Source organism: Plasmodium coatneyi, chromosome 6, assembly GCF_001680005.1.
Source record: "Plasmodium coatneyi strain Hackeri chromosome 6, complete sequence".
NCBI lineage: Eukaryota > Apicomplexa > Aconoidasida > Haemosporida > Plasmodiidae > Plasmodium > Plasmodium coatneyi.
Window position 1 is genome coordinate 722381 of NC_033561.1, and position 18082 is coordinate 740462.

The 18082-nt window shown below is 44.3% G+C and overlaps 6 protein-coding genes across 6 annotated transcripts; 4 read left to right on the forward strand and 2 right to left on the reverse strand.

Moving 5' to 3' along the window:
• Nucleotides 1–908: 908 nt before the first annotated feature.
• On the forward strand, nucleotides 909–4715 carry PCOAH_00014270 (Uncharacterized protein; the record flags this gene model as incomplete). The annotated part of the gene is made up of 14 exons (XM_020058236.1): nucleotides 909–1091; nucleotides 1401–1515; nucleotides 1686–1763; nucleotides 1994–2037; nucleotides 2154–2262; nucleotides 2554–2622; nucleotides 2785–2913; nucleotides 3032–3072; nucleotides 3229–3312; nucleotides 3417–3477; nucleotides 3663–3725; nucleotides 3822–3946; nucleotides 4095–4187; nucleotides 4347–4715. 14 exons carry the CDS (start codon nucleotides 909–911, stop codon nucleotides 4713–4715), a joined length of 1563 nt encoding a protein of 520 aa, XP_019913750.1.
• A 93-nt stretch (nucleotides 4716–4808) lies between these two features.
• Nucleotides 4809–5177, reverse strand: PCOAH_00014280 (Uncharacterized protein; the record flags this gene model as incomplete). The annotated part of the gene is made up of 2 exons (XM_020058237.1): nucleotides 4809–4848; nucleotides 4969–5177. 2 exons carry the CDS (start codon nucleotides 5175–5177, stop codon nucleotides 4809–4811), a joined length of 249 nt encoding a protein of 82 aa, XP_019913845.1.
• Nucleotides 5178–6064: 887 nt separating this feature from the next.
• On the forward strand, nucleotides 6065–6787 carry PCOAH_00014290 (DNA-directed RNA polymerase II subunit RPB7; the record flags this gene model as incomplete). Its single annotated transcript, XM_020058238.1, has 2 exons — nucleotides 6065–6313; nucleotides 6503–6787. 2 exons carry the CDS (start codon nucleotides 6065–6067, stop codon nucleotides 6785–6787), a joined length of 534 nt encoding a protein of 177 aa, XP_019913812.1.
• A 2937-nt stretch (nucleotides 6788–9724) lies between these two features.
• Nucleotides 9725–11636, forward strand: PCOAH_00014300 (Merozoite capping protein 1; the record flags this gene model as incomplete). The annotated part of the gene is made up of 3 exons (XM_020058239.1): nucleotides 9725–9734; nucleotides 10001–10242; nucleotides 10515–11636. 3 exons carry the CDS (start codon nucleotides 9725–9727, stop codon nucleotides 11634–11636), a joined length of 1374 nt encoding a protein of 457 aa, XP_019913674.1.
• Nucleotides 11637–12591: 955 nt separating this feature from the next.
• On the reverse strand, nucleotides 12592–14304 carry PCOAH_00014310 (Uncharacterized protein; the record flags this gene model as incomplete). Its single annotated transcript, XM_020058240.1, has 1 exon — nucleotides 12592–14304. One exon carries the CDS (start codon nucleotides 14302–14304, stop codon nucleotides 12592–12594), a length of 1713 nt encoding a protein of 570 aa, XP_019913707.1.
• Nucleotides 14305–15351: 1047 nt separating this feature from the next.
• On the forward strand, nucleotides 15352–17574 carry PCOAH_00014320 (Uncharacterized protein; the record flags this gene model as incomplete). The annotated part of the gene is made up of 1 exon (XM_020058241.1): nucleotides 15352–17574. One exon carries the CDS (start codon nucleotides 15352–15354, stop codon nucleotides 17572–17574), a length of 2223 nt encoding a protein of 740 aa, XP_019913884.1.
• Between the last annotated feature and the right edge of the window lie 508 nt (nucleotides 17575–18082).

Consider the following 18082-nt stretch of genomic DNA (forward strand, 5'->3'; position numbering starts at 1 on the left):
TGGTAATTTCCATCTGGAAATTTCCCCTTGGTTGTAATAACCCTAAACAATAGTTCCACTCTCGCGATCACTTAAACCTTCGGCTTAGCTGCGCTCCCGTTTGGGGCACATTTTTTTGCTCATTTTTTTTGGCGCATTTCTGCGGGGATATGCCAATTAAACGCTAAACAATTACCCACTTGCGTATATCCCCCTTCACAATTTCTCGACCTGAGAGCATGCCTTTTTTTCTCCCTCAAGTGTGCGCGCATAAGTTCGCGCAAAATTTAGCTGCCAGCCAAGGGAAATTTTTTCATGACCCTAAGTGGGCGCGTAAAAATGGCAAGCATTAGAGGGAGGCCTCCGCGAAACGTAAAGCTTGTTGGAAGTTTTAAGGCGGCGCTTGATATTGCGCAAGTGCTAAAGAGAATTGTGCCGTGTTCCATGTTTCGTGTGCACTTGGACGTGTGCATGTGTAAAGCCGAGTGGTAAGCCTTTTCCCCGGTGCGAACAGCCCGAGGCACGAAAAAGCGCATAAGGGCGTGTAGTTTTTTATTTTCCGATATATCCGCTCAAAACAATGTTTTTTCCGCCGCGAAGAGCAGTATATCCTAAGTTAAGCAAAAAAAATTCTGCACCTCTCGAATTAGTGACTTCTTGAATTATCTGCTTGGTCACTCCATCCTTTGGCCGCTTCTTTACCTCTCCACTGCGCATCACCAGCTCTTCACTTTAAACCCCCCCAATTTGCAAAAATAGCAATTTGAAATTCACGCACTGGGAAAAAAAAAGTGTATACACTTCTGCAAGCCCTAAAAACTTTACACCTCTGTGTGCACATTTTGGGGCCTTTTCCGTTTTCCCCCTTTTTTTCTTGTTTTCCTCGATTTTCCTATTTTCCCCATTTTGAGCGTCGCCCGGCACACCAAATGATTAGCAGAAAAAGCGAAGTCGCTAATTTCACCCCGAGGGCCATTACGAATAGGCCTATAAGTAGTAACCGACGGAGGGGTAGGAACGAAATAACGGAGGAACAAAAGAATGAGATAAAGGAAGCTTTCGATTTATTTGACACGGAAAAAACGGGGAAAATCGACTACCATGAGTTGAAGGTATGGCGCGCTAATGGGTAGCGAGCTCCCTTTCGTGTGAACGGCACCGCGAGTTGTACCACCTTCAATTATAGCTGCCTTTTTACGAAAGAATATCGTGAGGACGGGGGAGGGCAATAAACGAACGGAGATGCATCAACGCACTGCAATCGAGGCAGTAAAAATAAGACGTCTCTAGATCGTCCTCTTTTTTCTCTATGCAAGAAGCTTGCTCAACTGTACAACATGACTTACGTTACACCCCACTGTTTGGGTACCCCCATTTTAATCCCCCTTTCTGCTTTTTTTTCCTATATATGTTTCCTTCAGGTGGCAATAAGAGCACTTGGGTTTGACATAAAGAAGGCAGACGTTTTGGAACTCATGAGGGAATACGATAAATCCAATTCGGGCTATATAGACTACAATGATTTTCTGGACATTAGTAAGTCGACCGGAAGGGGGAAATATGATGGGTGGGCCAGTGGTGACTCCCCAAGGTGAAGTTGCCTAGACGAAGAGGGACATAAAAAAAAGGGAGGGTAGAAATTTACGCACGTTGTTATTCCGTAGAAAAGACTACACTTTTTTTTCTTTATTTATGTTCCCATTTAGTGACGCAGAAGATCGGGGACAGAGACCCAACGGAGGAAATAATCAAAGCGTTTAAACTGTTTGACGATGACGACACGGGTAGGAATTTTTACAACACTGATCGGGGATGGAATGACTTTCTTTTCCCTTTTCTTATGTCCCAATTTGCCATTTCACTGTGGTGCAGCAGGGCGAATGTGCAATTGAATTGCTATTCCGGTTTTCCGCCATATGATTTGCATTTTCTCCTGTAGAGGATGAGGTGGACTGATTTGCACACCCCTCTAGACATATTTTTTTTCACGTTCCAAATTGACCCAACTTTGCAGGAAAAATATCGCTAAAGAATTTGCGGAGGGTGTCCCGAGAACTGGTGAGAAGAGCGGGCAACCGGCCGACCAACGCGTTGCCATTGCGTACAATGCATTTGTAGATCGCTCACACAATATTCACACAATAATCACGCACCACTAACACACACCCCCGCAGGGAGAAAACCTATCCGACGACGAACTGCAAGCGATGATAGACGAATTTGACAAGGACATGGACGGAGAAATTAGCCAAGAGGAATTCTTCAGCATAATGAAACAAACCAGTCTTTACTGATTGGAAATTTGTGTATGTCCCTGTGTGCAATTTTTTTTTTTTTTTTTTTTTTTAAATTTTGCCTGACCTGTACATACACTTTTGGTGAGTCATTCAACCGGTTTGCTACGTTTTTTCCTCGATTTGCTTGCCTATGCATTAAGGCCGTGGGAACATAACACATGAATCAGCATTCACGTTCTTTCGTTTATGCAACTATGCATGTTCGATCGATGTGCAACAACTGTGTGCTTTGTAAAAGTTGTTTTTGTTAACTTTTTTTTTCGCCCAAAATTAAAAGGCGCATCGATTGGCGTATCATTCCAAACGATGGATAGACACGGGGTTGACAAGTGCAAGATATTTGAAGGTTACCGGGCGTACACAAGAGGGCACATGTAGACGCATATATACATGTGTGCACATGTGTTTGGGTGCCCGGCCGACCTCAACTGGGTGAGCTTACCTACGCGGCCTGCCCAATTAAGTTCCATTTTCTCACGTGCCGTGCCCAACAAATTCCCGCTCGCAGAAATAGAGGACTTTGTCCTCCACGTAATGTCCTGGTTGTTGAGCTTTGACGTGGATATTTTTAAGGCCAACTCGGAGAAGCAGTACCCCCGCAGCCTCCTCAATCGGCGCCTCGTGGGGCTCTGCAGGAGTGCGTACATGCGTAGAGACCTGCCGAAGCATGCTTACAGTTACGCCTGTGTATTTTAATTCGCCCTCCCTTTGTGTCCATTCCGTTCATGTCATGTCACTCTCCCCCCGTCCCTCAGCCGTATCGGTGGTACAGCTCGTCAACGACTTGGTCATCCAGGTTTAAATTAAAAAGGGGAGAAAAATGAGAAGTGGCTACACGGAGAGGCAACTCCCAAATGTATAATCCAAATGAGTACCCCTTCCTGTTGGGAAATGGGACTGACTAACTTAGCCCCCTCTCATGGACGCCCATTTTGCTTTCCCCCTCATTAAGGACAAAAGTTGCACGCAGAGGGAAATATACTACAAGCTGTACAACCTCTTCAGCGAGCAGTGTCAAGCGAATCGGCACATCCTGGTGAGGGGAGCATCCACGTGGAAGCACCCCTATGGGGGAGCAACCTAATGGGAGGGTTATCCTCTCAGTGTGACAACTTTGCATGCGCACCCCACCCTCTTTAGCACGTTTGCCACATCTTGGGATTTCCCAGGGCATCCCTGAATGTCTATGCCTCGGAAAAAGGTTCCCTCAATGAGGAGCGCGCCGTTTCGCGCGTGAAAATGGGTGTCTTCTGGGGGGGGTCACATACATGTGTATATATATGAACATGTGTATGTTCGTGTATATCATCGTGCACGTGCCACCCCCTCCCACGTAGTTTCCCCGTGGGTAAATTCCAACGTGGACTACTTCACTTGAACACTCAGGGTGCATAGGAGGTCTCCTCGTGCTTCGAAAGAACAACGAGCGTTTGAATCTGAACGAAGTGGGTACGTCCCAGGGGAGTATCTGCGAAGTGCATGTCGAACATGCCAAACGTGGACAACTCATTCGCCACAACCTCCAACAAATATCCACTCTTACAGAAAACGGGTTAATGATTAATGACAGCCTTTTAAATGTCGATCAAGTGGAGAGTCAAGCAAACTACATACTCGTGGTGGAAAAATATTCGCTATATCAGAAGCTTTGCGAAAAGCAGATATGGAATGTACTTTGAAAGAACTACATGAGGGGGGTAACCCACCACGTGTCGACACGCACCTATACATATGCACATGTGACGGTTCCCATTTTACTTCCTATTGGGTGAAATGTTCCCATCACCTGTAGCATTTTTTTTTTTTTCTTCACGCCAGATTTTGCCCTGCATTTTAATAACCGGGAAAGGAGTGCCAGATTTTTCCACCCGGAAAATTATTTGCGAGTTGGTGGAACTCTTCCAACTGGAGGTAGGTAGCGCGCCTGCGTCGCTGGGCTGTCTTCGTGTGGGGAGGAAATTCCCTTGACCAGTCAACCTGTCATTCTGAGGCACTCCATGGGCAGCTTCTAACGTAGCTGCACGCTACGCGTCCATTTATATTTCCCCTTTTCGAATTCCCCCCCTGCAGTGCGTCTACGTGGGGGACTACGACCCCTACGGCTTCCGAATATACTTGAGCTACAAGGAGGGCTGCAAAACTAATGAAGACGACATCTTCGCTTGTCCCGATATGCGATGGGTTGGCATGAACTTTCAGGACATAGAGCTTATCCCCAAGGAGGCCCTCCTGGCGTTATCCAAGAGGGACAAAAATGTCTTGCGCAACATGCTAAATGGTGACAGCCCTAAGTGCAGTGCAAAGGTGAGAAGCGAAATCATCCAAATGGAAAAGCTGAGTAAGAAATTTGAAATAGAGGCTATGGAGTCTTTGGGTACGGACTTCTTCATCCGGGAGTATTTGATTCGAAGGGTAATGCGAAGGGAGTGGGCCTCCTAAGGGGGGGAAGCTAGTTGTAGAAGCGAAGTGGGAAAACAAAGTGGGGACAGATCTTTCCCCTTCCTGGGAAATTCGTTACGAAATCATGATTATTCATCCATCTTTTTTTATTCTCCGTTTGTCTTGGATGTATCTGTAGTGGGGGGTAGGGGAGGAGTGAAAAGGAAGAGGCGTGCAATAGTTGGTCGCACGTGAGGGGGTATGTATGTGGTGTTATGAAAAAGTGCCAAGACGGTGCAGCGGGTCCTTTCACCTCCCCCCTGCCTGGGTGTCCCTCCTCTGAGCTGACCTGTTAATAACACTTTTGGGGACAAACTCGAGGGAGTACTTTTGCACATATTTGGAGTTCATGAGGAAGGGTTTATTTTTGCAGTGCAGAAAGTACGGGAGGACGTTTTTCTTTAACCCATATGTGAAAAACTTTTTAATGTGCTTGGAACACTTTCCAGCTGTGATGGTCATCGTTGCACGTGTGTCCCGGCGAAGAAAAACGGCACCGCGGAAGGTGGGTAAAAAAGTTGAAGTGTAAAATGGTCCACGTTTTTTTTTTTTTAATTCTTTTTATTTCTTCTTTCGCATGTTTACCCTTTCAACTTTGAACGGGTTCGTTATTACGCCAAATGGGCAAACATAGGTGGTGGCAATTCCAGCGGGGGATCAGCTTAAATACACAAGTTGTTAATTTATACCATCGGGATCGAACCCCACCCACCCCGTTTTATTTTCCCCTGGGTATGGGCGGAAGAGCAGAGACGGAAAAATGGGCCGAATCTCCATCAAAAAAAAAAAAAAAAAAAATACATATATATGTACATGCATATAAATGCATTTGTTTATGAGCATCCTAACCTGCTCCTAATTTGTTGACAAATTTTTCCCCCTTTCGGCGCGCCCTACAATGGAGGAAGAAACAAAGCAACAAAAAAAGGCTCCCATGATGTAATGATCCCATCATTTCATCATCCCATGGTAGAATATTTCCATAGGAATATATCGCTCTGTACCATAACCACACCGTACTTACCATGCTGCGGTTCTGAGTTGTAAATCCTCTTTCTGCATTTCGACCAAGGGGAGAGAAAAAGGGGCCCTCCTTTGCGAAGCGTTATCCACTAAAGTGTTGCATGTACGCAAACGGAGGAGCCACGACAAGGGCAACGTGATAAAGCGCAATAAAGTTATAAGTGCGGGGGGAGGTTCATAAAAAAGGGGAAAAGCGAACAGGGGAGAAGTACCTGCCAAGCTTTTCCTCTTCCCTTCGCTGGTAAAATTCACCACGTCTGCAACAGTTCTTTCTCCCCATCAAACCGCCACACAGTTAAAACAACGGCGCTGAGCCGAACGTTACAATGTACTTCGTCATAGAGGAATGGAAAAATGTAATAATAAAGCCAAGTCAGCTGGGCCCGAGATACCAGCAGTACATAGAAGATATGCTGCGAAATAGTGTAGAAGGTCAGTGCAATGCCAAGTATGGATACATAATTTGCGTCATCCGCATAATTCATAGTGAGCCTGGACGTGTACAGGACGGAACGAGCATGATCGTTGTGAAGGTCAAATACCAGGCCATCGTCTTCAAGCCGTTTAAGGACGAGGTGGGTTACTGTTCTTCCCCAGTGAACGGGATCCATATGGTTGGAGGACGCTGATGGGGAAACTTCACCCCTGCACCGTCTATGCGTAGATTGAGTTGATTCAACCGATCGGTGTATGCAGCATACTGCACATTCCTCCCCTTTTTTTTTTTTTTTTTTTTTTAAATTTTGCCTGACTGCCCATTGTAGGTACTCGACGCAGTCGTCACGGACGTAAACAAACTGGGTTTCTTCGCTCAGGCAGGCCCTCTCAAAATTTTCATATCGAGAACAGCCATTCCCAAGTACTTCGAATACTCGGAGGATTCCCACTACCCCTGTTTTTCCTCAGGAGTGTACAACATAAAACCGCAGACAACAGTGAGGATAAAACTGCAAGGTATTCGCTACGATTTGTCCAACATGTTTGCAATTGCTACCATTAACAATGAGTACCTAGGATGCATCGAGTCGAACACATTGCACGTTATGTGATTTATGTGAGAGGGGTAATTTTTTTTTTTTCAATTTTTTAATTAAAATAAAAATGTGTGCATATGGATGAATATACGTGCTTCGTAGCTGCGTAAACCTTGTAGGGGAGAGCCATTTTGTTTTGACCTCTCCCCATTCGCACGAACACGGCATTTTTTTTTTTCCTTTTTTTTTGCGCATTTGTTTCCACACAAAAGAGACATGGAGGAAACATTCTGCTTTAAACGTATGGACAGTCACCCAACGGAGGTGACACTTTCTAATCAGGGGGAATACGAACATGTGCTGATGACAACACTGGCATAGAATCGTACGAAGTTGCAAGAATCATGCGCTTGGAATTTTTAGCCCCTCTATAGTGAGCCATAAAACCGTTTTAGCTAGCTCAACCCAGCTAGCTATCTATTTGGCTATTTTTTTTTTTTTTTTTTCCTACGCGTGAAAAGTGCAATCGGGAAAGTACACACATTTGTGTGCAAGGAAGGAAGTATCCTTCTGTACACATTTGTGCTACGTTCAGTATGAAGCAAATGTAGTGGGCAAATATGGAGGGAAACTCCAATATGTGATTATTTTTAATTATTTTTTTTTCCCTTTTCACAATGCGGGTAACGTAATTGCCAAGTGAGAGTAATCATGTCGACGTAGCCAGTTCGGTTGAGGAAGCCCTTTCTTTTATGCTGGAAATTTGGTGGCTCCATCGGCTGCGCGGCATTGGACTGTTCGTCCCTCGGAACGGTGCGTATTCAATTAACTTGGTGAATTAAAAAAAAAAAAATTTGAGAGAAGAGCAAAGAGGCGCTGATGGGGAAACGTAGTTTGTAAAGGATTCACAAAGGAATGGGTGTGTGCCCACCCCTGAGAGTCATTCTCTTTGTTCACTTTGAACGGTGTGCACGTGTGCGCGTGTGTGCATGTACATGTGCACATGCCACTTGTTGCTAGAGAAGTTACAAAAAAAGATGCGCAACTATGCACTGCCATCGGAGTGCACGTGCGGGGTGCGCGGGTAGTGAAGAGAAAGTGAACGGAGTATGCCTTTTCATGGGGCGGCGAGGTTGTAAGTCGTAGAGTTCGCGGAAGGCAAAGTTAACTCAAATCTCTCTAATTTTCCCTGGGGCGAGCAACAAGGAGAGGCACCTCAAGGGACATGGCAGAAGAGTAATGCAAAAGAGTATCACCAAGCGATAATGCAATGGAGCAGTAAAGTGCGTGTGCAGAAAAAGTCTGGTGGGCAAAATTTTTTTGGGGGAAATGTAACAAACTAGGAATACACAAATGGGTGAGCAACCTAAGAGGGGTGAGCGGGCGCACACCAGTTCGGTGGTGCTCATTCGTGGGTGGTTATTCACCAGTGGTTTATATATCAGCGCCCAGTCATCAATGGGTCGCATGCCAACTGGTTCAGGCGTACACACCTCCGTGTGTGTATCCGCAAACTACGGCCACACTTACATGTGTGTACTTGCCGGGGGGCAAAAAAAAACAATGAAACGTTAAAAAAGACAATATACAGACTATTCAGTTGCAAGAATGAAATACGTGCATTAAGGCAGTTTCGCCTTTCCGAAAAAAAAATATATATATTTTTTTTTTTTTATTTTACACCGTGTGAAGTTCGCTTTTTCTTTTCAACCTTAACTCAATTTAAACTGGTGCTGAATGATGAGATAAAGTTAAATCAAGCCAACTTGGGAGGACGATTTTGTGAAAAATGCAAGTTGGTTGGAGTTGCACTGCCCAGCGAGAGCGAGTCCAAGCGGTTTGTCCTCCGGTTCGTGGCGCATCTTGACCAACCAACCGGGGGCAAGTGCTCCCGAGTACGAACAATTGCAATCTGCTGCGAACAATTACGACCATCCCGAGAAAACTCAATCACGAACAGTTTGCGACGATTCCCAGACGATTTAGCAAACGACTCACCGAAAAATAACAAGTGAACAAACCATTAGGGTTGAAACGCGTGCAAATATATAACACAAAGTATCACGAACGTTGGTGTTGAATGAATTATATATAATTCTCCTTGCCGATTACGGGTGGAATTGTTTTGCATTTTTCACACTTTCTCGCGTGTATACGTTTCTGCTCGCGCTTGCGCGTCTGACTTTTGCGCTCACATCCGCGTGGATGTGCACATACGCACAAAAAAAAAAAAAAAAAGTTGAACGAAATTTTTTCTGTTTCACTTTTTGTTTCGCTCATGCGTACATAGTCATCATTATTAGCATTATCTTTGCCATCACGGATTGTACGTTTTTTGTTCACCATTAATTGTACATTTTGTTCAATGCATTTCTGTTAGTTTTTGTTCACTTAGTTTTTGTTCATTCAGTTTTTGTTCACCGCATTTTTGTTCACTGCATTTTTGTTAATTTTGTTGACTACCTGTTCCTGTTTCAGTTACATTTAGTTTTGAATTTTTTTTTTTTCCCACTCGCCAATTTTTATATTGGTATTCAAATTTGTTCACCCCATTTTCGTTTTCCCCCACTTTGCACATCCATTGTTTGTACGAAAAAACAAAAGTAGCAAAGCATTCCTTTAGTTTATTTTATTTTTCTTTCTTTTATGCGTCGACTAGCACACGCGTGTGTGTACCAAGTGTTAACACATTTTTGGTGACGCACGTTTTACTCGAGTTAGGAGTAGTTGGCGAAAATTTAGCAACCATTCAGTAACAACTTAGTGACAACTTAGTGACAACTTAGTGACAACTTAGTGACAACTTAGTGACAACTTAGTGACAACTTAGTGACAACTTAGTGACAACTTAGTGACAACTTAGTGACAATTTAGTTACAATTTAGTTACAACTTTTTTTATTTTTTTTAAATAGCCATTTTGCTAACTTTTTTTTTTTTTTTTTTTTTTTAACTAGCCATTTTTGCATAATTTTTTTTTTTTTGCCAATAATCATTTGTATTGTTGATCAAAATGATAGAAGGTAAGTTTTGACATTCATGAGTTGGAACATCAGCGAGGGAGCAAGTTGCAAATGCACTTGACACAGAGGGGTGTGTCTGTGCAACTTGTGTGTTCCGTTTTTGTCTAAGTCTACCGCTTCCTCCCCTGTGTGTACAACAATCGCACACCGTGGGTGCAAGACCGTGCGGAGAGGCCACTCCCCCAATGTGCGATTCCGTTTCGCACGTTATTGGTTCGCTTATCCCCCTCACGTGGCCACTTCACTTTTGCCTCCTCCCCGTGCAGACACCCAGTTGACGGAGGAAATCCTCAACGCAGAGCTGTTGAACGAGAATAACGAGCAGACCACCCTTCAGGCAGAAATCGAAAAGAACAAGGAACTCAATGGAGTGGTAATCTTCGTGTATCCTAAAGCAGACACACCAGGATGTACCGAACAGGCCAAGCTGTACAAGGAGAAGTTTGAGGAGTTCACGTCCAATAACTATGCTGTGTATGGATTGTCCGCCGATTCAGCTGATGCGCAGGTATGGCACGAGTGAACAAAGTTTAGCTCCGTTTGCGTGAATGATGTGCATGCATATCTTTTCCATTTGATTGGCCTATCGGAGGTGTCTTTTTTTCATTTTCGTGAAGATCACACATGTCTTTCGCGTTGTGGGGGCAAAATGTGGGGATATGCTCACCGGTCTGTATGGGAAGTTGATTGGTGCGATCGCATCAGGTGCATCCGTTGCATTAATGGGTACATAATTTAACACACTGTTTTTACTTTTTCTTTTTTGCGTCCCCGTTGCAGCTAAAATGGAAGGAGAAATTGGAACTGCCCTTTGGACTGCTCTGTGACGTGGAGAAGAATGTGCTAAACTTAATGGGATTCCTGAAGGAGGACGAGAAAATTGCCCGATCACATGTAGTGATAAAGAACGATTCTGTTGTGTCGTATTTTAAAAAAGGGGTGAAACCAGGAATGTCCGCAGAGAACGTGCTGAACTTTATTATTAATGGAGAGAAAGAAGAGGACAATGCGAATGCAGATGGAAACGATGATGATGCAGCTGAGGATGAGACGGAAGGTGGAAACGTTAATGGAGACATTAAGGAAGAAGGTAATGAAGACGGAGAGGAAGGAGATACCAAAGTTGAAGGCACAGAAGGTAATGAAGAAGAAGGAGGAGAAAACAACGATGCTGAAGGGGAAGGAAAGAATGATGAAAATGGCAAAGTGAAGGCGGCTGCTTCTTCATCTGCATCGAAGAAATCAAAAGGTGGTGCTTCTGCAGGAGGAAATGCTGCAAAGAGCAAAAAGAAAACCGTTAAGAAAAGCAACAACGCAGGAAGCAAGAATAGCAAAGCGGCCAAGAAAGGAACGGCTGTGAAAAAAGAAATAAAGAAAAAAGGGAACAACAAAGGACAACAGCAAAAGAAGAATGGAAAGGTGACACCGAAGAATAAACTTGCCAAAGGAAAGATGGCAAATACGAAAAAAGGAGGCTCAGGTGGAAATGTTAAAAAAGAGAACAAAAACAACAAGAACAACAAGAACAATAAAAATGTGAAGAATAACGCAGCAAAGAACAGCAAAAATAACAGTAAGGCAAATAAAAATATGAACAAGAAAAATGTCAACAGCAAGGATAAACAGAAAGGAGGAGCTGGGGGCAAAGTGAAGGGCAAAGGTGGAAACGCAAATGCCAATAAAAAATCCATGAACAATAATATGAACAAGTCAGGTGGAAAGAAAAACGTCAAAGGAAAGGAGGCAAATAAAAAAGTTGCCAACAAGAAAATAGACAAGAAGAACGTGCAGGTGTCTAAGAAGAGCAACAGCGCCGCGGGAGGCAAAAACAAAAATGCAAACATAAGCAAGAACAGCGCGAAGAGCAACAAGAACGCGAAAAAGATGGTCAAGAAAAAATGAACACATGGGTAAAATAATTCCTTCCAAGGGAACGTTACCTTCCAAAGGGGAGGTCGTCTGAAGGTATGGAGGACCGATCGGCCCTGCAAAATCGCCTGCCTAGAGGAGATAAAGACAGCCACTCCGCCATGGAGTGTGCCAACTTCCCCAATAGCACCATGTGTTGCCTTTATGCCTATGCACAAATACCCATTTCCGTTTGAGGCATCCTGCAGGCATAAGTAAATGTGTGCCGATCTGTTTAAACACAATACGATCCACCCACCCTGGCGCATGCTTTTTTTTTTGAACGTTTTTTTTTTTTTTTTTTTTCTTCTGCCAATTTTTTCCTACGCATTTTTGTTTTAATTTTTTTAAGCGCCCACATACGGGCGTGTAGTTACGTAGTGTATGTTGCATGTAGCATAGTTCATGCAGTGTAAGTACGCGTATATAAGTGCATGGCGGTAGCATAGCTTTATGTGCACTCGCCGTACTTGCTCCGTCTTGGCGCACAAAAAAGAAAAAAAAAATAAAAAAAAGATGTAAAAAATTGTGTAGTGTCACGCGGTGTCCATTTTTTTGAAGTCCCCCAGAAGATGCGTGTGCACGTTATTTTATTTTATGTTATGTTATTTTTTTTTTTTTTTAACCCTTTTGTTGTACACCCATGGGTATTGTAACATGGGCATTGTCCTCCCGATTGGTAAAAAAAAAAAAAAAAAAAAAAAAAACAGAACGAAAAAGAAAAAAAAAAAATAGATGAACAAAAAAAAAGTTAAAAAAAAAGACATCGAAAGAGACGCAAAAGAAACGGCGCGGAAAAATGCATAACCAGTAAGAAGCCACGTTAAAAACTTTTTTTGTTTTTTCGAGACAGAAACTTTTTTTGAGCATTAAATTTTTATCGAGCCAATAGTAGTGCGTGTGTCGGGCGTTTTCGCAAGGAGCCACACAGATCAGAAGTGTCACCCCGTTACGAACCGTAGAACTGCACCGCACGTGATTCAAAGTGTTCGCGTGACTGGCGATCTACGACATCCGTAACGTTTTGGCGGCGCTTCTGCCGATTGTAGAGCCGGTAGAGGTGCTGTTTGGTGCTTTCCGGGGTGTACAGTCTGGCGTCAGGGCGGCTAATCCTCTTTGTAAAGCGGAAGAGGTCCCCCCAGAGTAACTTCCTCGCACTTTTGTATCCATATCCCTTAAGAATGGTACCGTTTTTTGTTCGTAAATTAGGTATTAGGGATGAACTTTTGGTGACCACAAGTCGTTCGAAGTTTTGCGGTCTGGAACATACATCGATGAGGACATGCTTGCCCGACTTGATCGTAGGAAGAATGACCCGTGGCCAGAAGAAAGATTTCTCCTCAGGAGTAGAAGCATCTGCTTCAGATTTGTAGGTTGTTCTTGGTCCTTCCCCTTTACGAATAACAAGGTAGGAATATTTCAATTCGTCTACATTTTTAGCTCGACTACCTTTACAGTAGATATGGTGAGAGAGTCTATGTGTCCTCTGAGAGAAGTGGCACCAGTCCTTGCCTGTTAAAGCTAAAGGACAGATGCTTTCATGAGGACATGGAGCGATGAAATGAAATCTGTCATACTTCAACTCGGTTATGAAAAGCTCTCTTATCGAATGGATCATGCGGAACCCAGTGGGGGTGCCACTTTCCACAATGATGAGTATCCCTCCAGTGGACAACCTATCCCACATGTTTTTTATGTAGAGATTTCTTGCGTTGTAATCATAAAGGGTTAACAACATGTGTGACGTTATTACGAGGTCGTACTTTTCCATGTTGCTGTAGAGGTTCATCTGGTACAGCACGTTGGGGATGCGCTCCGTCAGATATTTTGAAATGGACTCGAACGAGTCGGACGACTCCACGGCGACTATGTGGCCACCACCACTACTACTGCTACTATTGCTATTGCTGCTATTGCTGTTATCGTTGTGGTTGCTGTTTTTGTTACCCCCACTTGGGTACAACTCATTCACCGCCACTACAGCTACAGCGGGGACGCCTGAATAGGTCAGCACTTTCTTGGGGGTAAATGCTGGCACCCGGGTCCTGATCTCATGCAGAACTCTATACAAAACACCATAGTGGGCATTAAAATTGTGAAGCGTATACGCGATGCACGACTCAGGGAAGAAAGTCATCCTCGCGGGGGAAACGTTCCTCCCTATGTGTCTTGCATCCTCCGCATGTGCCAGTGCCATTTGCTCTATGTCTTTCCACTTGTTCTGGTACTCTCCCAAATGTTGTTTCAAACATTGGTATGATTTCTTTTCAAGAAGGTTATCTAATTTGTTCCTTCCTTTTTTTTTTTTTTTCTTTTCTACTACACAAGCATCCTCCTCATCGTCCACTTCCTCCTGTAACTGATGCAACAATTTTGAGGGTAGAATTCGAGGCAACTCTACACAGTTCCTGCTTGTTACTTTCTGCATTACATATCGTCCCAATTTTTCCAAATCTTTTTTCTTCACAAATTGTTTTGCCAAATTGTGTAGTTTTTGCCTGACCTGTTCAGGTATTTTTAATGTTTTTAAGGATACCATACTTACTCGGTCCAGATGGTCCACCTCCTGGGCACTCAAACTTTGACTCTCCGCGAGTTTGTCAAACTTGAACCCCCTCAGGGTGGCCATGCCGCGGGCGCCCCCCCGTCTAGGCAGCAGCATCTCACGTAAGGTGGTGACAACTTAAATTACGGCGGCCCTGTGTTTGCTACTATCCTGTGCGTCCATTCGAATTACAATTAGACCTTCTATATAACTTCATCTGGTAGGTAACATCATGGGCAGGGCAATACACTCATTAAAAAAGAAAGGTAAAAGCAACATGCTTTCTTACGTGCTGCACGCCATCATCACGCCTCATCAGAGTGGCGTCGTTTCTTTTTTTTTTTTTCTATGCTACTTTTTTACCAACCTGTGCGCGGGCGGCGAAGTGGTATATTCTCCCATGCCCGCCCACTTTTTGCGTTTTCCCAATTTTTCCATTCCGCATCCTTTGGCGGGGGACTTACTGTCGAAAAAAAAAATAATTAAAATAAAAAAAATATATATGGCAATAAAAGGTGGCACAAAATACCATGGCAAGCGTGTGATCTCCTGTTTGTCCCTTTTTTAAATGGTCCAGCGGGGAATCCTAACACGGGTCGGCATAGAAGCGCCCCACCGGAAATGCAGCCAACAGCCGTTTGCGGTGCTGCTGCACTGTTGGGCTTTCTTCGCTGCTACCAGGTTATTTATTTTTTTTTCCGTCGTAGGGGTAACTGGAAAGAGGGAAAAATGCCTACCCGTGAAGGAAAAACCTTTTCTGGTGATGACGTTTTAGCGTTCCTTGTCGACGTTATTTTCTGGCGCAAATTGGGGGCATAATTTTGGCACGTTATTTGTCATCATTTGACCTTATTTTGGCCATTTTTTTTTTTTTTTTTTTTCTACTTGTTTGCTGTTTGCTGCGGCCTCTTTTTGCTGCTCCTATTTTTTTTTTTTTCTTGCAACAGTGTACTTTGCGTCCCTTTAGTGAATCAAATGCAGTCTCAGGAGAGACGCGAATGAAACGTCAACCTGGCGGAAAACCGTTTAAGCGGGCAGATCGAGGGGGCATGTGGAGTAGCCAAGTTGTCATTTTATCGGTAAAGGTTTTCCCACCAAAGGGAATTCAAACTAAAGTTAAAGGATAGTCCCCCCGAAGAGGAACTTCCAACGTGCCACGACAACATGGAACTGCTCAAAGTGAAGAGATACGCAGAACTCATCGATGAGTTCGCCAGGCAGGCCGATGAGCCGCTACAAGTGGAGGAAACATCCCTTGAAGAAAAAGGAACTAGCCAAAAGGGAAAAAAGGATGTAATAGAAATTATAGAATATTTTTCAAACATGTTGGTAAAATATTTTTACAGTGAAGACCAACTTAACGAAATTTCAATCGTTGAGTCTGGGTTCGATTCTGAGCAGCTGTGGCTGTTTATTGAGTGTCTCATAAAGGAGAAGAAACTGGACAACCTGCTTTCCTTTTTTGAAAAGTACGAAAGGGAGTTGGACAGTCGGGTAGGGAATGGTACCGAATCGGAGGAATGTTCCGATGAGGAAGAAGATGCCACGGCAGGAGGGGCGACTCAGAAGAAGCGCAAAGTCAACACAGTCAACGGAACCAAGCGGGTGAAGATGAAGGTGGGAGGACCCTCATCTAAAAGGAGAAAGGTGCATTTTTCAGAGGAGGGATCAAATTTCAGCAACGCTACCACCGTTAGTGTGGATGGCAGCGAGGTTGACCAGAATAATGGAAGTGCTTCTGGGGGGGATCATTTTTTCGATGAAGATGAAATGCACCAATTTTTGGACAAAGAGGAGAGGAAGGTGTTACGTGGCCAGTCGGGGGGGAGCTCCAACGAGGGGGAAAGTGATGACGGTGATGATAGTGGTGACGATAGCGGAGGTGACGTGGACCTGAACGAGTTCGAGTGCGATTACGAGGAGGGACGTAAGTTGAAGTACGGCGATTTCTACCAAGGGGGGAAAAACCACGAAGAGGATGACAACGACGATGAGGAGGACGACGAAGAAGAAGAGGACGAAGAGGAAGATGGAAAATATTCCGACGAGGAGGACGATGAAGAAGAAAATGATGACGATGATGAGGAGGAGGACGAGAAAAGTGACGTGGAGGAGGAAGATGATGATGAAGAAGAGGATAGTGATGACGATGAAGACGATGACCATGGTGATGACGATCGGCGCGGGCGAAATCGACGCAACCGAAAAGAGAGGGACGAAGAGATCGAGCAAGAGCTCCATGAAATAAATCAGTTTGACAGCCTGCACCGGGGTGGTGACGACGATGCAGAGAGTAACGATGCTGCAAGTGACGATGCTGGAATGGACGATGCTAAAATGGACAGGGATAAAATAGAGAAGGAACTGGTCCAAAAGAAGCACTGGTCTCTCACAGGGGAGGTGTTCGCACACGATCGTCCCAAGAACAGTCTGCTCAACCTGAATGTTGATATACCGAAGTTAAGTTCCGGTGGGAATGACGCGTATGTAAGTAAAGCTGTTGGAGAGGAGGAGGATGACGATGATGATGAGAACACAGAAGGGGCAGATGGAAGCCAAACCGAAAAGGGAGGAAAAAAACATCTTAGCAAAAGCAAGCGGAGAAACCTCCTGAATGACGAAATCGAAACGGTGGTGAAGCAAAGGATACAGAATATGTTGTTCGACGACGTGGAAAAAAAACGAATAGAAGACTTAGATCTCCTAATCAACGAGTCGAAAGAGAAGGATGGCAAGGAAGACGAAGTGAATTTTGATCACCTGAATTTTAACAAAAGTAAGCTGAGTCTAGCAGACGAATATACAAAAAAGTATGAGGAGGAAATAAAAAAAAATCCATCTGAAAAGAAGGAAATAAATTTGCAAAAATTGGAGTTAATGAATCTATACAAGAAGATCATCCACTGTTGTGATTCGCTCTGCAATGACTACTACCTTCCCAAGCCGGCACTACTCAATCCATCGAACAAGAATGATCAGTTTTCTAGTCTTCATATCGAGGAAACCGTTCCCATTATCCTGTCAGAGAAGGACAGAAGTGCACCTGAGCAACTGTTCCAACCAGGACACATAAAACAACTCGACGAAATGCACCAGAAGGAGAAAAAATCCATCAGAAAATCTAACAAGGTTAAGAGGAAGAAGAAGTTACTTCACCTGTTTGGACAAAGCGGCAAAGGCATCAGTGAACTGAAAAAGAGGAATGAATATCTGACTGGTAAAAATAAAAAGGTAAAGGAGGAGAAGGAAAGTGCCGCCAAGTACGGCGTAGGTTCCAAGAACCAGTTGCAAGGCAAAGGGCCTAGTCGCTACGATTTCGCCGGGGCCATCTCCCAGGCGCAGGCCCGTGACGCCAGGGGCCAAGCGGGGAAGCGGCAGAAGGGGTAACCTTGACGAAGTGGTGGGGTGGTGAACGTGGTGCAGTCTATTTCAATTTGCCATGTCACACCGGACGCCATCCCGATCCACACCGGAGCCACTACGTGAACGCATTCCCCAAACGGAACTGCTACAAAGTTAGTACATCCTGCCAGGCCGTAAGTAAAGATGGGGAAAGGGTATCAGAAAAGTTGATAGTTCCTCCTCCGTGTGTGCAGCAATGCTGACTATACGCTCAGTCACGTTAAAAGGTGAACCAGGGAGAGGAAGGTCTCCCTTCTTTGCGTTATTGCATCGATTTTACTCTGTCCTGCGGGAAAAAAAAAATTTTCTGCACAAAATGGTGAGGAGTGGCAGTGCTAGTGTTGTTTGCGAATGTGCTCCCTCCTTCAATGAAAATGTGCCCCATTTTTTTTGGCGTAAATTTTTCCTTTTTTGTACTCCCCACGAGGAGTGACGTGCACAGATAATTTGCTCAACCGCGGATTAAGCGAAACACCGATCTGAATTTTCCCCC